General features: G+C 40.2%; 1 protein-coding gene across 1 annotated transcript in view; it reads left to right on the top strand.

Annotated features, from left to right (window-relative positions):
* The window catches only part of bcl2a (BCL2 apoptosis regulator a), a 58,250-nt gene extending 39,194 nt beyond the window's left edge, over window positions 1-19,056 (top strand). Inside the window, exon 2 of the mRNA XM_007258614.4 lies at window positions 13,751-19,056. Coding sequence (XP_007258676.3) covers window positions 13,751-13,885 — 135 coding nt within the window. The 3' untranslated portion in view covers window positions 13,886-19,056. The remainder of the gene's footprint in view (window positions 1-13,750) is intronic.
* Window positions 19,057-24,251: the final 5,195 nt, after the last annotated feature.

The following is a 24,251-nucleotide window of genomic DNA, read 5'->3' as shown; positions in this document are numbered from 1 at the left end:
GTTGCAACAGAAAGACTAGTGAGAATGAAAAAAAAAATACTCCACGCTTATCAATGAGCTGCTTCTTATAGTGAGCCACCCACCCTGTGGCATGGCAGTTGAGCTTACACTTATCTCAGTCACAAGATGTGGCTTTTTCACAGTTAAAAGAAGCAGCATAGTGTAGAGAAAACCTCCAAGCTTGGGTCAGCAACCACCTTCTTCGATGACCGGATTGAGCAAGCTATATAATCAGCGTAATCAGATTTTTGTGTGATTGTGACCAAAAATTGGGGGGTCCCTCAGAAGTCTGATAAAAAACAACATGGAGGCATAGTTTAAACTAAAGGATCTAGCACATCATAATGAAATAATGTTGTTCTATGATGAGAGCCACTTCCTCTTATATGATGTCTGTTTGGCCCAAAGGCCTCCACTGAATGCTGCTCTAATTCATAATGATGGTGTTTCCCCAGACAAGTGCCAAATGCCTCTAAACAACATGTAGACCCATAACACACTACAGCTCTACTCCGGGAATGTGTCTTTAGACCTCTTGTCAGTCAAAATGCCTCAGCTCTTTCTTCTTTTTTAAGTGGTGTTTTGTTGCATCAGAAGGGATGAATTAGTAGCCCACAGATATAAATGTACCATGGGAAAGTTTAGCACTCGTTGTTCACAGTGAGAGGAGAACAGGTGAAGGAGAAATTGATTTATAGAAAGGTACCTTTTGCCTTGTTAATGCCTGGTCGCTTCATGTTCATTGAGTATCAGGATTATATCTGGATGAACCCATACTACATAAAATTGAACATTAAAACAGATACAAATCCAATCACTAAAACTACTTCAGTATTTGGTCTGAGATGCATTTGAGCCACTTGTTATAGTAATGTAAATACATTTATCTCACAAAATGCATTCAACAATCTAAGCTCCTCCCAATACAACCGAAACAGCAGTAGTGATTGTCATACAGTGAGCAAGTTAGCGTATTTCTAGAATCAGAATACTTATCAGTAGGCCTGTCACAATAATTACATTATCGACTTATCGTTCAATAAATGGACATGACCTCAATCATTTTAATAATCGTGATATCGTCCATTGTGTTTGGACCAATAAAAATGTGCATATATTGTGACTGCGCCCCTGGGGATAGGGGTGTGGCCATCTTGACCTGGTAGTGCGGAAACACAGAGAGACACAGACACATGGAGTGAATGAAATTAAAACATGTTAGCAAAAATGGCCTCCATCAACACCCAAAAGAAATATATATATACGTATACATATTAACGACCCAGCTTTATTCTTTTAACTTTAGTGTCTCTTAGGTTTTTGTTGCATCACCCTTCCACTGACCATCAGCATATCTCTCGAGTGAAGGCTGATGCAGGGTCTTTATATCGGTCCAATCTGGGCCAGCTGGGACAGACTGGGGTTGCCCTTTGCAATGTGTATAGTCTTTAAAAGGGTGCAATTCCTTTGTTATGACATTATGTTATCATTATATAAGTGCCATTTACTGGTCTTAAAATGGCAACAATATTGTTTATCACAATACATTTTGGGTCAAAATATTGTTCACAAAACATTGTTATTGTAACAGGCCTACTAATTAGGGATACAATCTATATACTAGTCACTAGAGATTGAAATCACAGGCTATCTCTCAAAATTTCATTATCACGATAACAGTGATATTACAATAATGATGATTTCATGATATTGTGGTTCTGAGATACTTGACATATAACAAGACAATTGCTTACGATACTTCAATGCATCTGTTACTGAAGAGTGTAAAATACTCCTAAATAAGCAAATAGCAGGAATTAGCTATTTATTGTATTCATTATTATTTATTTATTGGTGTCAGTTTCACAGAATTTGACAACTAATATTCTTCACCCCATGTTTATTCAATTTATTAGATTAGCTCCACCATGTGAAGCAGTCAAATTAAGTGGGGTGAGTCTTAGGGAGTTTAAATGTGTGTTTCAATAAATATATTGATATTTGAAGCAGTCTGTTGATGCCATACAATACTTTCGAAACTATGATATTCAGAACATAAAGCTATATGTTATAGTATGGTGATAAGCTTTCCAAGAGAAAGAAAAAAAAAGAAAGAAAGCAAACCATCAGATGATTTTACTTGTATTGCATATCTTAGGTAAATTTGCTTGCCAAATATTCCCCCGACATGCATGTTGAGTTTGTGCACCATGTCAAAGTACACAGTCGAGCAGGAAGTAAAAATTGCATGCAGTGATATATGGTGCCCAACCTTTATGCTACACAGACTTGGTTAACTAATGAGACATGTTTGGACTGTTTAAGATTTTTAGAGGAAGTCATTAGGAGAAGAAGATTATTTAGGGTGTCCCAGCCATGACTGCAGGGGTCCTTTTGGCCCCGTTAGGTGATTCTGTTCTCAGGGGCCTTCATCACACAGTGCAATCATGCCGCAATCATGGAACACACCACCAGCAATGTCTCCTTTTGCGGATGTGTTTTTGTGGACTATAGGCTTTACTTTGATGTGGAAGCCAAGGGGTCTGCTGTGCTACAGAAAACCCACAGGCTCCCTAGTGTCAAAGTGCTATTGGGCTCCTGGCAGGAAGTGTTTTGTCCTGGTTAAGCAGTTTGTAACGGATAGCATGTCGTCGGAGCATATGTGTTTGTATTGAGTCACAGAAGGAATTCTTCTCTGCCATGGGGAAAATTCTGCAATGAGAGGATCTTACTATAAAAAATGGATTTTGTACTTCCTAAAAGAGAAAAAAAAAGAAAACGATCACAGCCAAGTTCAGAAGTGCTTGTATTGTTTGTGTCGGTCTCGGTATTTCCGTAACACATATTTTGTTTAGATTTTTTTGGTCCTAATTCTAAAATTAAATTGTGTACTCTTGCAATGAGAACTTAAAAAAAAAGCTAAATGTGTAATTATTCACAAAATAAATATTTAATTTTGATATAAGACATTGGTTTATGCAATTGTAATACAATGGTAAAACCTTTCAATAACAGTACTTACAACAGTAATACATATTATTATTATTATTATTATTATTATTATTATTATTATTATTATGTAAATCCCATTTTTTCTGTTAATATTTGTCCACTGTGTGCATACAGCATGGAAGCGAATTCAAACATAAAGCCAACTAGACCAGCTTATACCAAAGAAAAATTTTGTGTCCGTCATTCATTAAAATAATCCAGCTCCTCTGGAACTACTTCATGGGTGAATGCGTGTTCTGCTAAAGCTTTTGACTGGATTGCTCTCCTAATCATTGTAGAAACACATTACTGAGTCAAGAAAGAAAATTAAGAAAAAAAATGAAGACAGTTAGCACCAGAAGAAAAGAAATTGAGGACTATTAGCACTGTTAGTCATTGTGCCCATTACTCATTTTTACTAAGCATCAGTGTTCTCTCTTTTGGTTTGTGGTGGATTTAACCAGATATGATTTGGTAATTGAATGCTAAGATGTGCTTCAGGCTTGGAGCATAAAAGAGTGTGAATAGTAGCTGTGAGGGGACAGAGAGTGGGAGCGATACATGAATAATGCTGTTAAATGAAGGAAACCCAGCAGCTGAGGGCTCTGCCTTTTGTCTGTACTATATTATGCTGCACTGGGATTTGAACACAAGGCAATTACATTTTTAAGGATATATTCGATTTAAGGGTCAAGGTATAACTCCTGTGTTTCTTCCTGTGTGTCTTGTGTGCTGCTGACCTGTGGATCCCAGCAAGGGCAGCCACCCACAGAGATGAGAAGATTGAAAGGGCAACCTGAAAGGCAGCAGGAGTCAGAGAGCAGGGCCGGGTCAAACATGCCTTGCAGGGCCTGATAGTGAATATGTTCTGGCAGACGCTGTTGTGAGAGATTCTGTTCTACCTTTCTACTGGTTTAATGGGTTTAGGTGTCACTCGTCTTATTACTGCTAAGCTTGTTGGTTTTTCTCTCTTGTGTCTCCTTGATCCTATTACGCTGTTGGCTCAGAGACAGGGTCGAATCGTTGTTTTGGAGAGTCTGCTGGAAATGAGATTCTGTTCAAAGAGCAGGGCCATGGTGACGGTATCATACATAACCATAGCCTCATTTGTAATGAGTATGTGGAGGCGTGGATGTACCAACCATCTGTAGCAGACAGCCAATCTATTCCTGTGGCGAGTCTTCCCATAGAGAATTTGGGTTTCTAGTCGGGGAGATTGGTTGGAGGACACTTTTTACTTTTACCATGCACATATGAAACATGTTTAATGTACACTTATGAGGTAATTTCTATAGCATGCTTTATTATGCAATCAGATGTAAATGATCAGCTTAAATATTTCTGAAAAGTTTGGAATGATCATAATAAATTATTGTCATGTAGTCCTGATCAGAATCAAATGTAGATGCATCATCTTGTATTACTTTAAAGATCATGTTACTCAAAAAGGTAGAGTTTTAGGTTTTTTTTCTAGTTAATTAGTAACTAGACTGTATACTGATCATATTTTAACCACATGCATTGCATTTTAAAATGCTTCTCCGATTGGTCAAACTGAAATCAAGTTGACGTGTGGTATGGAAAATACAAATGTGCCAATTGTTACCAATGTACACTAGGAGTACCAGTGTATACTAGGAGGCGTTTTGGTTATGGAATGTGTCTTACACATCTTAGAGATGGTCACATTTAAAACGTTGGGTACACAACACTTTCCAGTTTTGCTGATTCTTATGGCAAATTAAAAAAACGTCTATCGCAGAGCTGGGCAATATGTCAATATTTTGTCGTATTGTGATACAGTTTTTTTCTTGTCATACTTATTTCTTACAACTTTTATGCTTTATGAACACTGATCCAACTGTACATTCCATTCTAGTGTGAATAGTAAAAAGTTTAAATAGCCACGTTTAATTAGATGATGCACTGCTCTACACAACTTTACCCTGCTGCTGACTGTTGACAGGACCCATTCAGACTGAGTCAGCAGTCAGTATACGGTTGTAAAGGCCAGAAATTGTAGTCTTCACACCTCACATAAGAATTCAGCCAGACTAAAAATTGACTAAAATCAATCTTGTAATGTAACCTAAACTACTAGAACTTTGGTCTTAAATGCATCTAAGATCACCTGAGAATTTGCGATGCCGTTTAATCAGTCCATAGGAAAAAGTAATTCTAAATAATTGCAAAATATGGATTTCCTAATAATTATATTATTCCTGGCTTAGTTAAATTAACTACATTAATTATATTTATTTACCAATTGATCTGCCCTCTACATAAATTTGGAATGAGAAATTGAGTGTGGGAGAAGATACCCCTCCAGAACAGTGTGCTTCAGTGTTTCATTCAGCATTCTGGCAAAGGACAGTCTTAACGGCTAATTACATGTAGTGTGGGGCGCACAGAAATACAATTACTTTCAAGCCCAGCTGTCCCCTCATAATTCCCTCTTCCCAATCTAGCTCACCCCTAAGTGTGTATAGAAACAAAGACAAGGGTCTTTAAACACTTCAGTTATGATCAGAGTGAACATATCATCATCTAGCTAATATGTGTATATTTCATACATACATAACTATTTATCAGTGGATAGACTTCTTTCTTTTATTCTCTTACATGGAATTGCCTGGGTCGATGACACATGCGTGCTTCTTAAAGTGAACAAATGAGGAAGGAAGCTGGCTCTGCAATTTTGAGGGAAGAGGCACAGAGAAAATTCATGAGACGAGACGCTGGTTCCAGTCTTACGAATCAAGTCGCAGATGTTCTTTAATGAATTGCGCTAAAGCCCACTTCAGACTGCTAAAGACACTTTTGAGTGTACACGCATGTCTTGAAACAGGAAGATTAGAGAAGTTGTATGATGAGTTTGGTTGGCGAAAGAGGCCGTGAGGTCACCTCCTGGCCTAGTGCCCGGCAAGGGCCGCCCAGGAAATCTGAGGATGTGATGACACAGTGGCGTTGACACTAAAGCCTGTTGCGCAGCTGATGCTTTCCTTATAAGGATGCAGCCATGACCGCCTCCAAGTCAAAAGGCCATTCACAAAGTCACAGCCATAGCCACCATCCGCCCAACGGCTGAATCAACCTGTCAGCTGCTCTTAACCTCAAACCTGTGCTAAAGTCCCGCTCATATTTGAGTCCTGAGGTGGTGATCCATGCTTCACAGATGCAGGAAGGACAGAAATACGAATGCAGAGGCAGAAAGAGATCAGGTGCTTAATCATTAAACCCTTTTTGGAGATTTCTTTACTCCATGCATCCTTTATTACTGAGAGATTAACCGAGGTGACAACAGCCGTACGTGAGTTCGGTCTTGAAAAAAGTGACTTCAGCTTCAGCCCAGCGAAGCTTGCTCTCTCTGCTAAATGATCCATTTCTACATCATTCAGGTTCAGTAGCTTTTTCTTCCAAAGCAATCAAGCAATTTACATAAACGTAACAAGCTGCAATTGGATGAACCCTGGAGCTACAGTTTTGCACACTTCATTTAATAATGCTCTGGATCTCTGGTGCGACAAGGGCAGCCTGGTCTGATGAACAGTGTTCATTGAAAGCGTGGATGAAGAGAGTGCCCTGTGTCCCTGCTACCTGCCCTACTCTCCACTGCATATGAGAGCAGGGGCCCGAGTAGGGGCTGCGTTTGAGAGGCCATTAGCAGAGGCCTTGGGCAAACAGAGGCAGTCTGTTCAAACACAGGGTGGTAACAGCCCTAATGAGGATGTTTACCGAGCTGGGGAAAAAAGAAGCAGTGTGAGCAAACAGGGATGTGGATACGGAGCAGGCAGCAGCACCTCGCAAGCCCTGTCCTGTCACCTCTCCTGCTGTGGGGCCTGCCACGGGCCCTCATTTACTGGGTGTCAGGGCCCTCATCACACAGCCAGCAGCACAGGGCTCCTCCAGGCTGCCAGTGGATGACATCTCTAGTGGCACAGTCTGCTGTGACTCTCGTTAGTGTCCTCATTCCTTGCTGCTCTCGAAATCTCTTTCTAGTAGGACCTGCTAAACCCCCCCTTTTCCTGCCCTTTCCTCTCTCCCGCTTACCTTGTTGCTTGGAGCTAGGTGTGTAAATGGAGCGCTGATAACCTGCAGGAAAAAGAGGCGGCCAGCCTAGAGAGATAGTCAATGCAGATAAGAGGGGGGTTAAAAATAGAACAGGTAACGGAAGTGTCTTGGGAGATTGCTAGCCGCTTCTTCTTTTTTTTTTTCTCTGGATAACAAGGCTTGTGGCCATTGTTAGTGGTGTAAACAGACAGTGGACCTGGCTCCTGTGTCATCGTTAAATATGCTCTGCTGGCTCTGTGGAATAAACTGCAAACTCAGTCCATCTGGGCTGAAATTTAAGAGTCATTAGATGATTAGGGCGCGACAACGACAAGGTCAGCAGAGCTGATGATTCGCCCAGCTAATGCCATGCTGGCACAGACGCATGTAAACCGACTCCACTCTGTTGAGCAGGAGCAGTGATATTGTTTAATATTTAGCTGCTGCCTAAATTGTGATTTCGGCTAAACATGCTGTGTTGCCATCAAAATAGGTTAATGGTAGGTGTGCGAGTTGAGCATGACAGAAGAAGATGCTTCATTTTCCTGTGAACTACGCTTTGTTGATATATTTACCAAAACGTAAAATTCGTTTCTGGCATACCCAGTTTTCGAGGTCAGCTGTGTTTTGAGCAGCCAATGAATCGACTGCTTTTATTTATCACGCCTTTCTACACATACAGATACACCATGCTGTGCTCTCTGTCTTTCACCAGGCGCCAACTGCTTAATATTGCATCAGCACATTTGGAGAAATAGAGTTGGAGAAAGAGAGAGATGCACTCATGCACCTACACTCACCCCAGTGCTGCTCATACGTCTCGTCCACTCATGCCCAGTTTGATCTCCTTCGCTTTTGCTCTGTCTCTTTTTCTGCTGTTTCGTATTCCACTATGCTCTCTCACTGCTTCCAATATCTGTCTCTCCTGCACTCCCCTCCACCAGTCTCTCACCCTCCCTCAATATCTGGCCTGTTTCTGTCTCGTCTGCGCTCTCTTCCGCTCCCTCCTTTGCTGTTATGTTGCCTGTAAGACATGGTTTAATCCAATCCAAACAGCAGGGCATGGGATGGCTTCTAGTCGGGCCAGCCAGAGGCCATAGTGCCTGCTGTCATAAAACCACTCCTTTACTTATTAAGCAGCCAACACCACACTGCGCTGTGCTCTGGAGATCAGCAGCAGAAGGAGATGTGTACACATTCATGTATGCATGTAGTCTGTCTCTATTTCCTATTTCTTTCACACACTTACAAGGGCAGAGATGTTAATAATTAGCAATGTAAAATGTAAAAAAATGTGATTAACTAAGTAATAACAAACCATGCATAGCCTTTCAATTATTCCAAAATAAAGTACTGGGAAATAAAATAAAACTACGAAGCCTCCTAATATGCATGTAAAATACATAGTAAACATAAACAATGACGTGCCAAATGTTATGGACTATTATTTTGTTCTGTGATTTCTACCAGGCTGCACTGACATATGGGGACTCCTGCATTAAATGTAAATGTAGTTTGTGCTACAGTGGGTTTTCTGTTAACACAGACATTTCTGGCCAGATACTGCTGGTCATGATCATTACCAATCACTGGTCTGTCCACTGTGGGAGGTAATGCCTTCTGTGATGTATTCCTGGTAGACACATGACACTATGGATCGAGGAATGTTACATTTCTGCTTCCAGTTTTCTTTTTTCATTCACAGTCTAAATATGGAAACGAAGCTGTAAAAAAGCCTATTTTATATTCAGGGTTTTTGTCACATAAGCCAGTAAATTTACATATAGTTGCACATTTAGTCTGCTGGAGTTTAGCTCCATTGATTCATGCTAAAGTTATACAAAATGTGTCAGCCATAGTATTACACCCCTTGGCCCTACCACTACAAGTGACCAAAGAAAACCACAATTATTTTGTTTGTTAAAAGATTGTCTACAGGTTCTTGGAGGACTGTTTAAATTCTTAAGGGGGGTTTTAATCCTTTCCTCTTGTTAATCTGTTCCAAGGAGTAGGGTAAAAATAGAAATGGGATTGGGCATTTCCCAGTAGTAATGATTGTTAATTACCAGGTGTCTCAATACTTTTGTACACATAGTGTATATCATCCATGTCAGGCAAGGTAGAAAATAGTTCCCAAGTGATTAGGAGAGGTTGGAAAATGGCCATGTAAATATAATTAATGTTTTTCATTCATAAAACCACATATACATCCAATGTGCACATATAATTTAAATCAAATTCCAACCAGTTATTGGCAATCTATTGGTAGATATTTAAAATAATGTGACTAATTGTGACCTAATGTGACCTGTAGACCAAACACATACACATGCATACAGAATCAGATCATAATCTTCATACTGCAATGTCTCACACATTTACATCCATGAACTTATACTTACTTTCTCTTTAGCTTGACAAAATAAACACACACAAACATACACTTAATAATTTTCATTATCGCTCAGGCATGTAAAGCTCTTGGTGCATATCATGAAGAAGAGAGTCTCAGTGGACTGCATTTACTCGTTTACTGTCCACACATACAGAGAGAGAATCATCCCCTGCTCCACCCATCTTCACTTGGGGGTGTCCCAATATCTCGTGTTTTCCAGCGGACTGAAGCTAGTTCCTCTTAAACCAGCAAATCAACTATAACATGTCATTGCATCAGTGGCGTTTTGTCTGAGGCCAGGCATAAAATTATTTTTTTTCCTGGTACAGCATTTAATAGGGGCTCTCCCGCTCTTCATGCATTCACTATTAATTCCCTGTCACCTCTCGGGGGGAAAGAAGCTCATTATTTCCTTATAAATGGTCCAATGAGCAGCGCTGTATGATGAACCTGAGTGTTTCCTCATGCCAAACATGCTGATATGCGGTGATATTTTTGGTGTAGAGGGGCAGCAGGCTGTGGGGAAACACACGCTGTGGGTTTTGGCTGCATTGTGCCGGGCTTGGCCTTGCGGTTTTCAAGCCCACCATCCGAGACGCAGCAGGACAGGAAAGCAGCAGACGAAGTGTGTGTGTAGGAGGGACAAAACAGAGGAAGCCTGTGGACCTTGTCTTTTCGTCTAGCTCTTCTCTGTCCTTTTGTCTTTTAATCGCTCCTTTTCCTTCTATTATTTGTGTCTCTAGACACTTTTAGAAAAGGGTTTCTGTACAGTATCCGATTTATTTCATTAAAGGTGTTATATAGCAGGTATTTGGAACAGAAACATTTTTAGTTCTATATCGTATAATTTCTAGAGCTCACGAAAAGGCAGGAGTAACTCAAATAATCATTCTGTACTATTGTGATAAGTAAAAAATCTCATAATGCCCAAAACTGTGAACTTTAGTGAGTAAGACACAACAGCAGAAGTAGAACCAGATTTAGTTGCACGTTTGCCAGATTCTTGATATATCCTGAAGCACACAGATGGTGGGGGCATAATTTGGCTTCAACAGCATGAATGCATGGATCCAACCTGCCATGTATGGATAGTTGAGGCTTTTGGGGGTGGTTTAATGGTGTGAGGATGTTTTCTTGGCACACTTTATGACCTGTTATCAAAAATTAAACATTGCTTCAGTACCGCAATCTATTTGAGTATTGTTGCTGACCATGTGCTTCCCTTCATGGCCACAGTTTACCCATCGTTTAATGGCTACTTTAAGCTGGATAAACAAAAAGTCAATTCAAACTATCAAATACATGGCTCAAAAATGGTTCTGAATTTGGATGTGGTACAACAAGTGATGGAAATTACAATAATTACACCAAAAGTCACAAAAGGTACAACCTTTTTGTCACTGTTGCAAAAAATGTTCTTCATTTTTGCAGTTTTAAAGGTTTTATCCATTTAAACTGAAAACTCAAAATATGTAGTAGGTCTATGTTCTGTAAGCATTAACGATATCCACAATATGCTCAGAACAGTATATTGTGTATCACAATAACAAATAATAAAGAATTTGTTTTTCTTCCCCTAAAGTTGCCATTTATGGAGACAGCAACAATCAAAAAAGGGTTAATGGAATGTGTGCGAGCTGAGCATGAGAAGAAGTGAACAAAAATTCACTTTTTAAAAAATGGGAGCTGTGTAGACTCACGCATTCTCCCTTCTTTCTTACCTATATGTTTTGTCTCTTTCTATCTCTTCCAATCTGTTTTCTTCTCCTCCTCATCTCTCTCGTTGTATGTCTCTGTGGGCTGGGCACTGGCCGGTAGGGATTTGGATGCACAGATGTGGAGTGTCTCGCCTGTGAAGCTGTGAGGAAGGGGAGGGGCAATGGGGGACAAGTGGGTCCCTAAACCCCTGAAAAGGAGCATCATACTGCCATTAGCCATCTTCCATGAACAAAGAGATAGGAATAGAGATTAGTATTGTTATTTACATAGTTTTATGGTATTCCATTTTTCCATTCGTGCATTGCGTTTTCTATGTGACATTCTCACATATACACTTATCATTAAAAAAAAGCAGTTGCACACAGGAGGAAGTGTTGGATTGAAGTGTTATTGTTAGAAATGTAAAGGTTAACAGGAACAATGAATGATTAAACAAATTGACTGATATGGGCAATATGCCAGAGGTCTCATCATGAAGTTACAGAGGTTCTTAATGGTGTCCTGCGATAATCCATCCCATGAAGCTTTTGCAGTTAGGGTGGAGCATAGACTGTATATAGCTGGACAGAGCATCGTCTCTCAAAAGTGAAGCCACCACAGGTCGGGCGCCCCCTGCTGTTCGGCTGCAAAAAGCTGTGTAACTCCACCCATCCCCATAGGTTTCAATGGCAAAACAGACAACTCTCAATCACGTTTTTTTATAATATACTGTAATTCTACCTCCTTTATTTAAATGCAACAGCTACTGTAACCTCTGCTTATATTGTCAATTTTTTATATACCCACAGAATTCGGTTTTTAAAGCGTTATTCATCTCTATTCAAAAAAAGGTGTGGTTATTGTAAAAGGGCTGCTTATGGGCAGGACCAGTAACAGACCATCAGCTCCGCTCCGCCCCGCTCTGCAGTCTGTGACCGCGAGGCAGCCCTCAGGGGCGGGGTTATTTAAATGAGAATGTTGGTCTCCACAGTCTTTCTCCCTCCTCTGGTCTCTACTGCGCAGAATCGGGTGTCAGGATCGCCAACATGGCGGAAGATTTTGGCTTTATTTTCATTGAATGAATGGGAACGGAGACATGGCGTCCATCTTTTTTTACAGTCTCTGGGGTGGAGTGTTGATAGCACATTCAACACACTTTCAGTTGAGGATATGGCCATGACATAGTATCTGCGTCTCCAAGGCAAGCTCTTAAGATGGCAGCAGTATGTGGACGAGCATTGTCCTGTTCGAATGGCTCACTGGAGTGTGTGTTCAGAAAAATTACCCCACTGATTGCAGGACCTCATTATTGTAACGTTTTATATATATATATATATATATATATATATATATATATATATATATAGTCTATAATCAAGACCAAAGTTGATGCAGCATCGTATTAAATTGCACCCCACACCATGACACTAGGCTTTCTGGAAATGTGACAAGTGGTAACAAACCATACATTTTGGCACTGACAATGGTGCCTCCGCACATGGATTCATTGGTTGTCTTTACCAAGACAAAAGCAAAACTTGTTACTTAAGATTGCCCACTGTCATTGCGTTTGTCTAGGATATGCACATACTGCAACTGATGGCAGATCTAAACAAGATAAGGAAGCCACTGCCAAATTAGAAAGCATTGGAGACAAGTTATTCAGGTCAACAGTGTTCATTACGCCACCTCATGCCATTGATTTGCTTGAATGCCAGAGGTTACTGTTCATTTTAGCTATATCAGCTTGTTCAATGTCACATGACACACTCCCGAACCCGCACTTATAGTGTGTTACATCACACTCCCTACTCAAACCACATTTACAGTGTCATACTACACACTCCCAACCTCAGCTTTACCACACCACCATGTCCGATGATATACGACCCACACCGGCATGATGTTCAATGTACTGTGTACACTTTTTTTGCTTTAGTTATCATGAGAAGAATAAATCATGAAGACAGTATTGTAAATCATATACATTTGGGAGCTGAGTGTATGGTTACAGCCTTATTAGTTTAACAATAATTATTTTTATTATTATTATAATCTTTTTTTTATTCAGACATTCTTTCTACACTGGATTTCACATCAGGGTATAACACATTAACCAATAGAAGTTTAGGACCTGCTTGAGGGATAAATGTGCCATTTACTGAAATTATATGAGATTTAGGGAGTATAAAATATACGTTGAAAATGTGTGCCATTTGTATGTATCAGTCAGAAGTAAAATAATATTACCAAACATAGAAACCTAGAAAGATGGTGGATGGATGTTTTTATAACCTTATTATCTATGAACTATAAAAGATTTGATGTTTTAAAAGAACTCTTACAAATGTTGAACCCTGCATTTTATTCTTAGAGTGCACCAGAATAGTTTAGACTTAAACCCACTATTTCTTAATATAAGAATGATTACAAGGGGCTTCCACTACAGGGGTTTAGTTTCTAAACTGAACCTTTTTGACTGGTCATGAATTTTCTTGACTGGACTTGCTGTGACTACTGAATGATAAGCCTTTGACTGTAATAACCCTGTGAAAAGAATGCGCTAATAAACTAATAGTGAAATTCTCTCTTTCTCTTTCTCTCTCTCTTCTCTAGGATGGCTTTGTGGAAATCTACAGTCAGCAGAGAAGGTCCATTTTCCACCCCTGGCCCTATCTAAAGACAGTGTTTGGTCTGGCAGCTCTGGGGGCGGCAGGAGTAACCATCGGAGCTCTCTTCACTCAGAAGTGATGAGCCTTATGCCGGATCTGTATCATCCACACCTATTGCCCTCTCACTTTATCTCTCTCTCTTCCTCTCTCTCACTCTCTCACTTTCAATCTCTCTTTTGGCTTGTCAAAGTACTTGATCTCTCAGCGTAGCACTGCCCTACCTTTCCTTGGACCAAGTCTCCTTTTGCTCCATTGTCCACTCAAAGTTACAGAGCTGTTCTTCTTTGTTCAGAATGGAGGAGAAAAGAATAACGAGGATTAAGCAAAGGACACATGGACAATCGCCGACACATGCATACTGACTCCATCTATCACTGCCATGTATAGATCTGAATTTACACACAGGCCCACAAAATATGTGCACACCAAACAGAGATTGAATCATGTGAGATTCCAAATAAGTGGACCATATAAGCACATATAAATAAATACAAATAAAGACATTGAGCTAGCAAAATATTAAATAAAATGATGATTCAGAACAGACACTGTAGATTTAAAAAAGGTCCACAAATACAGTTACAGTTCTGCTCATGGTTCTGTTACTTTAAAGTTTTGTCTGTAGCATGAGAAGAGAGATACGTATTTAAATATAAACATGGCAAGGAAAAGACGACAAGAAAAAGACAAGACGCCCAAGAATGTTAGCGCTTCCACTGTCTGCATGTGTGGTGAAAGCTTGAGTGACTATTTTTAATGCATGATGACCTTTCGAGCATGTTCCTTCCTGAGCAGGACTTATTTTATTTTTTATCCCTTTTGTTTTTTTCTACTTCTCTAAGTTTGTGTTGATGTTTCTCAGAGCACCACCACCTGAGAGCACCCGTCAGCCCGGCAGATGCTGTGCGTTCCTCATTAAAAGTGCTTGTCTGCTTGATTGGCTGGCGAGTCTCTGAGTTTGTCAGGCACCAAGCATGTGTCCTTGCCGGACGACCGTCAAGAAGCACGCCTTGCTCGCTGCTTCTGTGGGCTTAAAAGATGAGATGGCCGAGGCATACCGCACCTGAATGTATAAACTGTCTGTTTAACAGTTGTGTGCAAGGTCTGGAAGAAGTCCACAGAGGATTCGCGTTTCTCTTCTCATTGTTCTTTAAGCATGGCACTCACTTTTATTTTGTGAACCTTTTCTATGTTTTTTTTTTGGTATGTTTTTTGCAAAAAAAAATGTAAAAAAGAAAAAAGACAGTTCAGTGGATAACTTTTTGTTGGCTTTGACATATCAGTTTATTCAAGAAGGAGCACCAGTAGAAAGCATGATCCAGGTAGTGTAGAAGGACAAGTGTGTGTGTCCTCATGTGACGCTGTAAGTAGAGCGTGTTGAGAGAGAGAGAGAGCTTAACTAGCTAGCATGTGTGCTGCGTGCTGGTTATCTCACAACCTGTTCTCCTGGCCGGAGATAAAGCAGGGCAGTGGGCAGCTGTGCTCAGCCAGGTGTCGGTTGGGGGGAGGTGGAGGGCTGTGAGAGGGAGATGGGGGCACAGCTGGGAACAGAGGTCCATTCAGGCTGGCGCGATAGGCATCCATCCCAGCAGGACCTCCATAAAGCCTTTGCCCATAGTAGAGAAAGCAAGAGAGAGAGAGAGAAAGCATCTTAGGAGCGTCTTACAGGTGGGCTTCTTCTTCTCTTTTTACCTTATCTGCCCTCACTCCCCTTAACCCCTAGGACTACAGGTTTATTATTCAATAAAATCAAAATATAAAAGCTATGGTTTAGCCAAAAATCAAACACAAAAAGCCCCTTGACCCAAATGTAGCTTATCAGTCTAGTTTACTTATTTAACTTTAATTTTGCTCCGGCTACTACTGGTCTAGCTATGCTATATTCATTTGGCTGAATCATCTTATATTCAAAAATTCTATAAATTATTCATTAACAACTATGAAAGCACTATAATTTTGTGCTCTGATATGTAGCTATGAGCATGAATATGGCTCCATGTGTGTGGGCCTTTGGAGTTTATAGGGTTTTAAATACAAGAAGAAGGGCTGAGCCTGAACCTTGGTAACCCAATCTATGTGCTTCTGTTGCTGCTGCTTCCACCCCAGAGAGCCCAATCAATCCACTATCGGATACCCACCACCGGAGCTGTCCATAGGGAGGGCTCATTTCCGATTTGCAGGAAGACATCGAGACGTCCGTCTGTCGAGCTGTGCTCCGTTCCATTCCTGCAGGACCTGTAGATATCCCTGGTCTGTATGAGGGTCCACTAGACCACTTGATTGAGCGGGTAGAGTCAGGAATCTAATGACAATCATGGCCTACAGAAAGAATATTTGTTTATCATTATGCTCATGTTTGTACTGTTACTGTCATTTTATTGTTTATGTAGGTGTTTGTAACTCTTATCTTTTGATTATCAGTAGTGTAACTTGTCTCATAATCGTTTTGATATTTAAAGGTGTGGGTGATATTTTTGATCACTCCAAAACACATCAGCAAGTCGTTAACGAGTTAACCAATCTGTCCATCCAATCTGCTCACAGAGCTCGATCATGTTTTAAAAAGGTACAACATGTGTGCTATGCATGGTCAAAGTGCAGCATTGTAGTAGTTGTTCCGCATCCTTTAGTGCTATGGATGCAAAGGTATCGCATTTATTTGAGTATCTTACGGAAGCATGAGAGCTGTGAAGACTCGCACTGTAACATCACGTATTTAATGGCTGCTAATGAGATTTGTAGCTCTCAGCAATGTAACACCCTCGTCTTTGAGGCACCTTATGACGCTGCTTATGATACAGCATATACTGCCACTGGGTGGGGAACTGTACTGTAATCCCCACCTCTGTAAGTTTCACATTTACTCTCAATGGAAGGCACGTGAGAAGTTTATAGCTGCTTCATAGAGACAGCCTCATCGAGAGTGTATGAATGCTTCACATAGAGATGTGGTCCATGAATGATGACTTTACGAATTACTTTTTCTTCACGAAAAATGATAAGTTGTACTTAAAACAAATCTGGGCCTGAGTTTCCCAAAAGCATCTTTTAGGGCGTTTTCACATCTGTAAATGGTTTGCTTTGGGCTGCATCGGTTACAGAGTTTGTAAACTTGGAGCAGTTTTCCCACATGAGAACTTTTTCTAAGCTTATTGGTTAGACCTGTCTTGAGCAGGAAGTGAATACAGAATAAAGAAATTGCATTCTGAACTAATGCACTAATTTGTATTTCAGATTAAATGGCACCTGCATAATTTAAAAATATCTTAGATAGCTCAAATAAGGTCTGATCATTGTTAGATAATGTTTTCTCCGCAATTAAAGCACTTCAGAGTTTGTTTAGGACTTGACAAAGATGAACTCTTTCAAGATTATTGACGAGTTTTTGAACCAAGGGTGAAAATAAACACAGATTCCAATTTAACAAAATAAATGTGCAAGTGTGAAAACGCCCTTAGCGCAGATAGCATTATAAATTGATATTTTAATGCTTAGCAAGGAAAGGCCTTCTTTTGTAGCTACTGATGAAAGTTAGATAAATGCTTTGCAGAACAATGCATCTCAGTCTAACTATTGATATTTTAAATCTTAGATCTAATATTGTCTTAGATCTATTATTTTGAAGGTAACAAATGTCTTCTCTAAACCAGCCATTCTCCAATATTTTAAACTATCTTCACCATCTGCTTAGATTATCATTAATGTAAGAGTTTTTTGGGGAACTGGGTCCAGATGGTGGTACATTCGACAGCTGCCTGCTCAGCACCTTCTAAAATGGGCTCTAAGACAGAAAGACGCATGTCTCCTCTGTCTGCAGCAGCTATTCTGCACCTCATTATAATGGAGCGAGGCAAATGTCACAAAAGTCATCACATCATTTTTTGGTCAGAGAGCGAAGACGCGATGATGATTTGAGAGTACAAGAGCAAGACACCTGCAGAGGATAATTGTGCAATCCAGTAGGTGTTGAAAGATCTTTCAAACATGCATGTTTAGCTTAATGAGTACGTACAGTATGTCAGCATTGGTGAAATTTCTTATGAGCTCAATCATCTATGGGTTGTTGCAGAGGGAAGTTGTTGCAGAGGGAGGGTGGGAGGTAAACCTGGGGTTTCTGGTTTTGGACCTGGGTTAATTATGTTTTTTTTTTTATTATTATTATTTAATATATGTTTATTTTACATGTATTGATCTTTGGATCTTTGAATTGTCGTTCGACAGTAAAAATAGATTTTTTTTTGTTTTAAGCCCCTGAAAACCATTGTAGCTTTGGCAGAATGAAACAGATCTCCAAGGGCTGAAGTTCAATACTGACCTGTGTTCTTATGTCTATACTGTATATGTCTCTCTGTCACTATGCATCTGCATATTTTTGTGCATATCTCTGAGCTCCTTTTCAGATTCATTAGTATGGCGGGGACTGTTTATGTGGTTTAGTTCAACAATGGTGGGAGGTCTGTCCCCTCTTGGTGTGAATTGTCTGCTTATGGGAAATTGCAGTTTCTGTCTCCATGGAAGCATCAGCCGGTATCTGAACCATGTTATTTACATTATGTATGAGTGTGGTTGTTTGATCTTCAGCTATACAACTTAATTTTTCCCTGCCTTTTCCGAGGTGCTTTCAGATTGTATGCAATTTAGATGAGGTTCTGCAGTGTCTTGATTTCTGAAAAATAAGCCCCACTCAATGGTATCCATTATATCTAATTGTGAAAAGGGTTAATGCACTTTTTGTCTGTTTAGGCAGCTAATAACATGGTTTCAAAACATGCCACAATCGAAGAGCCAAGAAAGCATAAAAAAAAACTATTTTTATTTTTAGTTTATTATTATTATGGTTATTTTATAATCTTATCATTGTTTCTGTTGTTGTTGTTTTTTATCATTTCATACATTAGCACTAAATTAAATGCTGAGTCGTTTCAAAATCTTTCAAAAATTGTACAAAAGTCCTTGGAATTTTTCACATTAAAGATGGAACAACCTTCAACAATATTCATAATCATTTATACTGTGTTTTCAAAAATTCTCACATTACACCACAGACCTGCATCCGATATGTTGCCCACTTCAAATCGCTGTTCATGTCTTTGTACTTTTTCTGTTGTTGTTTTTGTTGTTGGTTTGTTTAATTTGTCTTCATAGCACTTACATGTTTCAATGTGTCAATACCATTTTTCTGTGTAACCCTATCATAAGCTAAAAGTGACATATGTGTTCTAATTAAAGATAAAAACATGCCTTACCATCTGTGAGTTGTCAGCAGCGTCTGAATCACTGAATGCTTCGTGGATTCGTTCACGCAGCACCCCGTCCCAGTGCGTCTGTCACTTATAAACAGAAGTCAATGAAGGAAGGAGGTTTTGACGGGCCTGCTGCTGCTACTGCGTTCTGGAGAATTACTGAAGAGGGCCTTTACCAGTCGACGCAAGGCTCTTATTGAGAAATCTCATCAGTTTTACCGGGGACTTCTTTGCGGGACTCTGGTGGTTTATACAGAGAGTGTGTGTGAATGAGAAAATGTGTCAGTTGTTCACTTCAGTCAACACACTAGAAAGAGCACAATGCCCTAGGGTGAGCAACCTGTATGTGTGTGTGGAATAACCTAGAGAGAACCGATCTGCAAATAGACACACACTCTTGCATACACAGATGCAAGCACCGGTGTAATTCTCGGTGGTTTCCCATTACTGTGTCATAAGGCACCCGAGTGGAAAAATGACTACCAAAAAGAAAAAGACTGCTGCAAAGATGGAAGGTGTGCAAATGTAAAAAGTGGCGCACTGGGAGTCTCTCAGCTCAGAGTGGTCCAAAGCATGCATCAATACCCCCTGGCTGAAGATTACAATGGTTAGAATGACCGGAATGACAATGCTGATGGCTGTGATGAAGGTGATGCTGTTTAAACATTCATGGTGTGTGTGTGATCGCACCAGTAGGGCGTGTCTTTAGCTGTGGGGCATAAACTCCATGCAGAGCTCCCTGCGGTACCGGCGCTCATCAGATATTACGCTAAGATTAACCTCCTCCAGCATTCAAAGTCTCACGGCTGCTGCGCAGGCCTGCCGATTCTCAACATCCTCTTACAGAAAACGGAATGAAAAAGCTCGAGCAGAGAGAGAGCTCGGCCCTGGGGAATGGTAGGGTTAAATTAGCTTGAGTCTTCGAGTTCTCCGTGCGAGAAAAAAGAAGAAGAAGAAAAAACCACCCTCTCAGCAGATGAAATATTTGAGATGCTTGGAAGAAGGAGAATTTTAAATCATGTGCGTTTTAGGTCTGTGCGCCGTGCTTTCGGCGGTTAGCCCGGCTGGTTTGGGCACGCCTGTGCGGACGACTTCGTTAAACGCAGCCAAACGAAGGCAGCTTTTTAGAAATGCTGTGGATGGGTTCTTGATGATGGTGGCAGAATTTAAAATCAGTTGAGGATAGAACATGCTAGCAGGAGGCCTTTAATGTCGCTAATAGGGTTGAAAGCAATTTAGTTTCAATTGAGAAGAGCTGTTCTAGGAGAGTAAACAGGGCTTAAAAAAAAAACCTAAGCTTTACATATTTTACATTCTACTGTACAAATTTTAAGGCAACACCAAGTGAATTTCCATGAACTTAATAAACTTATGAATGCAAGAATTCTTCTTTTATTTTGTCAGTAACCAAAGCATTATGTGTACAGGTAATTGGATAATCATATCATGGGAAAACGCAATAATCAGACATTGCAGCCAATAAAAAAATCGTGCAGAACATGTTTAACTAGGTGAAATGGGCAGAAAACCCCTTGTGAGAACTACATAAATCAGAACCAGACGCATATATGTCTGCCTCATTCTACAACCTTTCATAGATGGATCTGTACCTCTCAGCTTATTCAGAAATGCATGTGAAAAGCATGTCCTTAGTGCTGATTCAAAGTGCATATTACACTACCTGACTATGGGGCAGCTAAGGAAGCAATAAATGCTGATTCTCACATAATGCTGCTTTAAAGAAACAATGACTCCTCGTTGGCATAACTGTACAGTGCAGTTGATGACCAGAGACAATAAATCACAATTTATTTTATAAAGAAAGCAATGGACGGTGGCTTCAGTGGAGTATAAAGGCAAATGTGGTTGGGTTAAAGAAAAAGCTGGAGTATTCCTTTAAGAGTAGAAGGGCTCAGAGAAAGAACAAGGCCGTATAGTCCATGATTCATTACCCTTTTCCCTCTTCTTCTTTCTGCCAGTGCACTCTCACACACATCCCCAGCGCACAGCTCGCTCCTGCTCTTCCTCAGGGTCCAGGCTTCAGTATGCGGGGCTCAGGCCGAAGCTCCAAACATGAAAGCCAGCGTTCTCAAACAGAATTTCTGTTTGAGTCGTTTCTCCACACACACTCGCAGACCCTCACACACAAAATCTATGCTTTTTAGGTAGGGGCGGGCTCAGCACCACTGCTACTTTTTCTTTCTTTGTAAGGAGAAAGTCAGTGCAGCTGACCTGGCAACATGCCCAGCCCGCACCATTATGGAAAGTGTGTTTTACCCAAATTAATGACTAAACTAACCAAAAAAAAGGGAAAGGAATAGTTTGCTGGAGTACAAAGCACTCCCATGTGACTCTGTACATACATCTATTGATGCATATGGACACATCATCAGTGATGTTCCTGGATTCATAGGGCGTTTCGGGTCTTTCAACATCATACGCCCTCCCCCAGGTGACCCAGCTGGGTTGATCAGACCGCAGCTTGTGTCCATAAGGCTTGCTAGCTACCACTGCTCCATGGTTCTCCTCTCTTGAGCCACAGCCATCTTGAGGCCCTCTCTGCGGTGGTCTTGCGAATGGCTCTACAGCCAACCTCTACTGGGAAGCACCTCGCCCTCCATCCAGCCTGCTGGCAGTCACTAACCAGTCCCGCGTATTTTGAGAGCTTCCTCTCGAATGCTTCTTCCAAGCGGTCCTCCCATGGGACTGTCAGCTCCAGCAGCATGACTTGCTTGGTCGACTCAGACACAAGGACAATATCTGGTCGAAGGGTGGTAATAGCGATGTGGCTGGGAAATTTTAGTTGTCGTTCAAGGTCCACCAGCAGCTGCCAATCGTTAGCAGAAGTCAGAATGCCTGCCAATGATCTTTTGACCGGAGCTGCCTGCTCCCCAGCTTTGACAAAGGTGATAGTTTTCTTGGATGGACGAAACTGCTTTGCCCACATAAGTCCATTGCTAATGGCTTCAGCAATGCTCTTAAGGACTTGATCATGCCTCCACCGGTATCGCCCTTCTCCAAGTGCTGTAGTGCAGCAGCTGAGGATATGCTCTTGGGTGCCTCTCTTGGAGCACAAGGGACATGCTGGTGTTTCTGCTATGCCCCAAATGTGCAGGTTAGATGGGCTTGGCAGCACATCGTATACTGCCTGGATAAGGAATTTGATGCGGTGAGGCTCGGCTTTCCAGATCTCATTCCAGGTCACTTTCCTCTCTACCGCGTTCTCCCATCTTGTCCAAGCCCCCTGCTGCCTCATTCCCACTGCCTTGCATGCTCTCACTTCATTTGCCAGGTCTAGCCATAATACAGACAGGTTGCATTTTTTTCTCTCTGGCCTCACGAATATATATCTGTTAATATCTAATTCAATTGATTTTATAAGATGTTAGAAAACAAATAAATATTGTAATTTAAAAAAATGTCCTACATTGTAAATGAACACTGAAGTCATCCAGACTATGAAGGAATAATTCAGATAATCAAACCAAAATACTCTGTGAAGCATTTAGGTGCTTTTATCTAGGGTGCTGTTAACTTGTGGTTTCTGAGGCTGGTAACCTCCTTTCCTGGGGAGGTCCTGATGAGAGCCAGTTTCATCTTAACTTTTTTATGGTGCAACTGCAACTGCAGTTCAGGATATTTTAAAAGTTCTTGAAATTTTTCAGATTGACTGACCTTCATTTCTGAAAGTAATTTTACGATTATCTGTACTAAATAATTTTCCTTTACTTAACATTACGCAAATATGGCTATTCAACGTATACCGACTCAACCCTTTTACCTCTTCACAACACAACTGATGCTCTCAAACACATTAAGAGGCAATAAATTAAAGTAATTAACTCTCAACAAGTTCAACACAGCTGTTAACTGAAAGCCATTCCAGCTGACTGAGAAAATACAGCCAAGATGTGTTATTTAAACAAGAGGTGATACTTTAAAGAATATAAAATATATTATAGTTTGTTTAACACTTTTTGTTAATAAATAATTCCATGTGTCTTTCTTCATAGTCTGAATGACTTTAGTGTTAATCTACAATGTAGAACATTTTAAAACAATAAAAAAAAATCACTGTCCAAACCTTTGACTGGTACTGTGCTTGTATCTGATGAACTTGTCTGTTTGATTTGCTTGCAGGCAAAATGACCTTAAAATGAAGTAAGAGCATGTCTGCAGACTAAATTTAGAAAATTATGGTGAATTATCTTACGTCATTCTAAATGACTGTTACAAAAATTTAGTGAAAAATGAAAGACAGGTCTGGAAGAAAATAAGAGACCACTTAAAATTATGAGTTTCTTTGATTTTACCAAATTAAAAACCTCTGGAATATAATCAAGAGGAAGATGGAGGATCACAAGCCATCAAACCAAGCTGAACTGCTTGAATGTTTGCAGCAGGAGTAAAGGCATACAATTATACAAAAGCAGTGTGTAAGACTGGTGGAAGCAAACATGCCAAGATGCATAAAAACTGTGATTAAAAACCAGGGTTATTCCACCAAATATTGATTTCTGGACTCTTAAAACTGTATCAATTTCAACTTTTTTTCTTTGCATTTTGAGGTCTGAAAGTGCTGATGTTTTTGTTATTTCAGTTGTTTCACATTTTCTGCAAATAAATGCTCTAAATGACAATATTTTTATTTGGAATTTGGTAGATTTTTGAAATAAAACAACAATGTTCATTTAAATTAAATATATAACTATAAATAGCAAAATTAGAGAAACTGATTCAGAAACTAAGGTCTAAAAATGAAGGTCTCGTCATTTTTTTCAGAGCTGTATGACATATCCAAATGTTTGTGGACACTCCTTCTAATGAATGAATGCACACATATTCACACAGCTTATTGAACATGAACCTATTGGTACCATGCCTTCTTCTGAACTGGTGTGATGCTAGTTCTCCACCCATTCATTTTTGGCTTATACAGGGAGTTGGGAATGAATGAGGTGGGGTGGTGATCATCCAACATCCTGACCTCAGTAAAGCTTGGATGCAATGCTGAATGCAATCAACCCCTCACTGCAGTGCTCTAAAATACAGTAAAATACCTTTCCTAGACAGTATGTACTGAATGCATAGAAGAAACAATGAATGAGCAAGTTTCCAAATCATAATCATAAAATGTTACCTCAGCTCTATAAGTTGTGAGGTATTATCTTGTGAGTAAGGCTGAACACAGGACATGATGAA

Source organism: Astyanax mexicanus, chromosome 1, assembly GCF_023375975.1.
Source record: "Astyanax mexicanus isolate ESR-SI-001 chromosome 1, AstMex3_surface, whole genome shotgun sequence".
Lineage (NCBI taxonomy): Eukaryota > Metazoa > Chordata > Actinopteri > Characiformes > Acestrorhamphidae > Astyanax > Astyanax mexicanus.
Note: the sequence above shows the minus strand (reverse complement) of the source record. Positions and strands in the feature narration are given on the sequence as shown.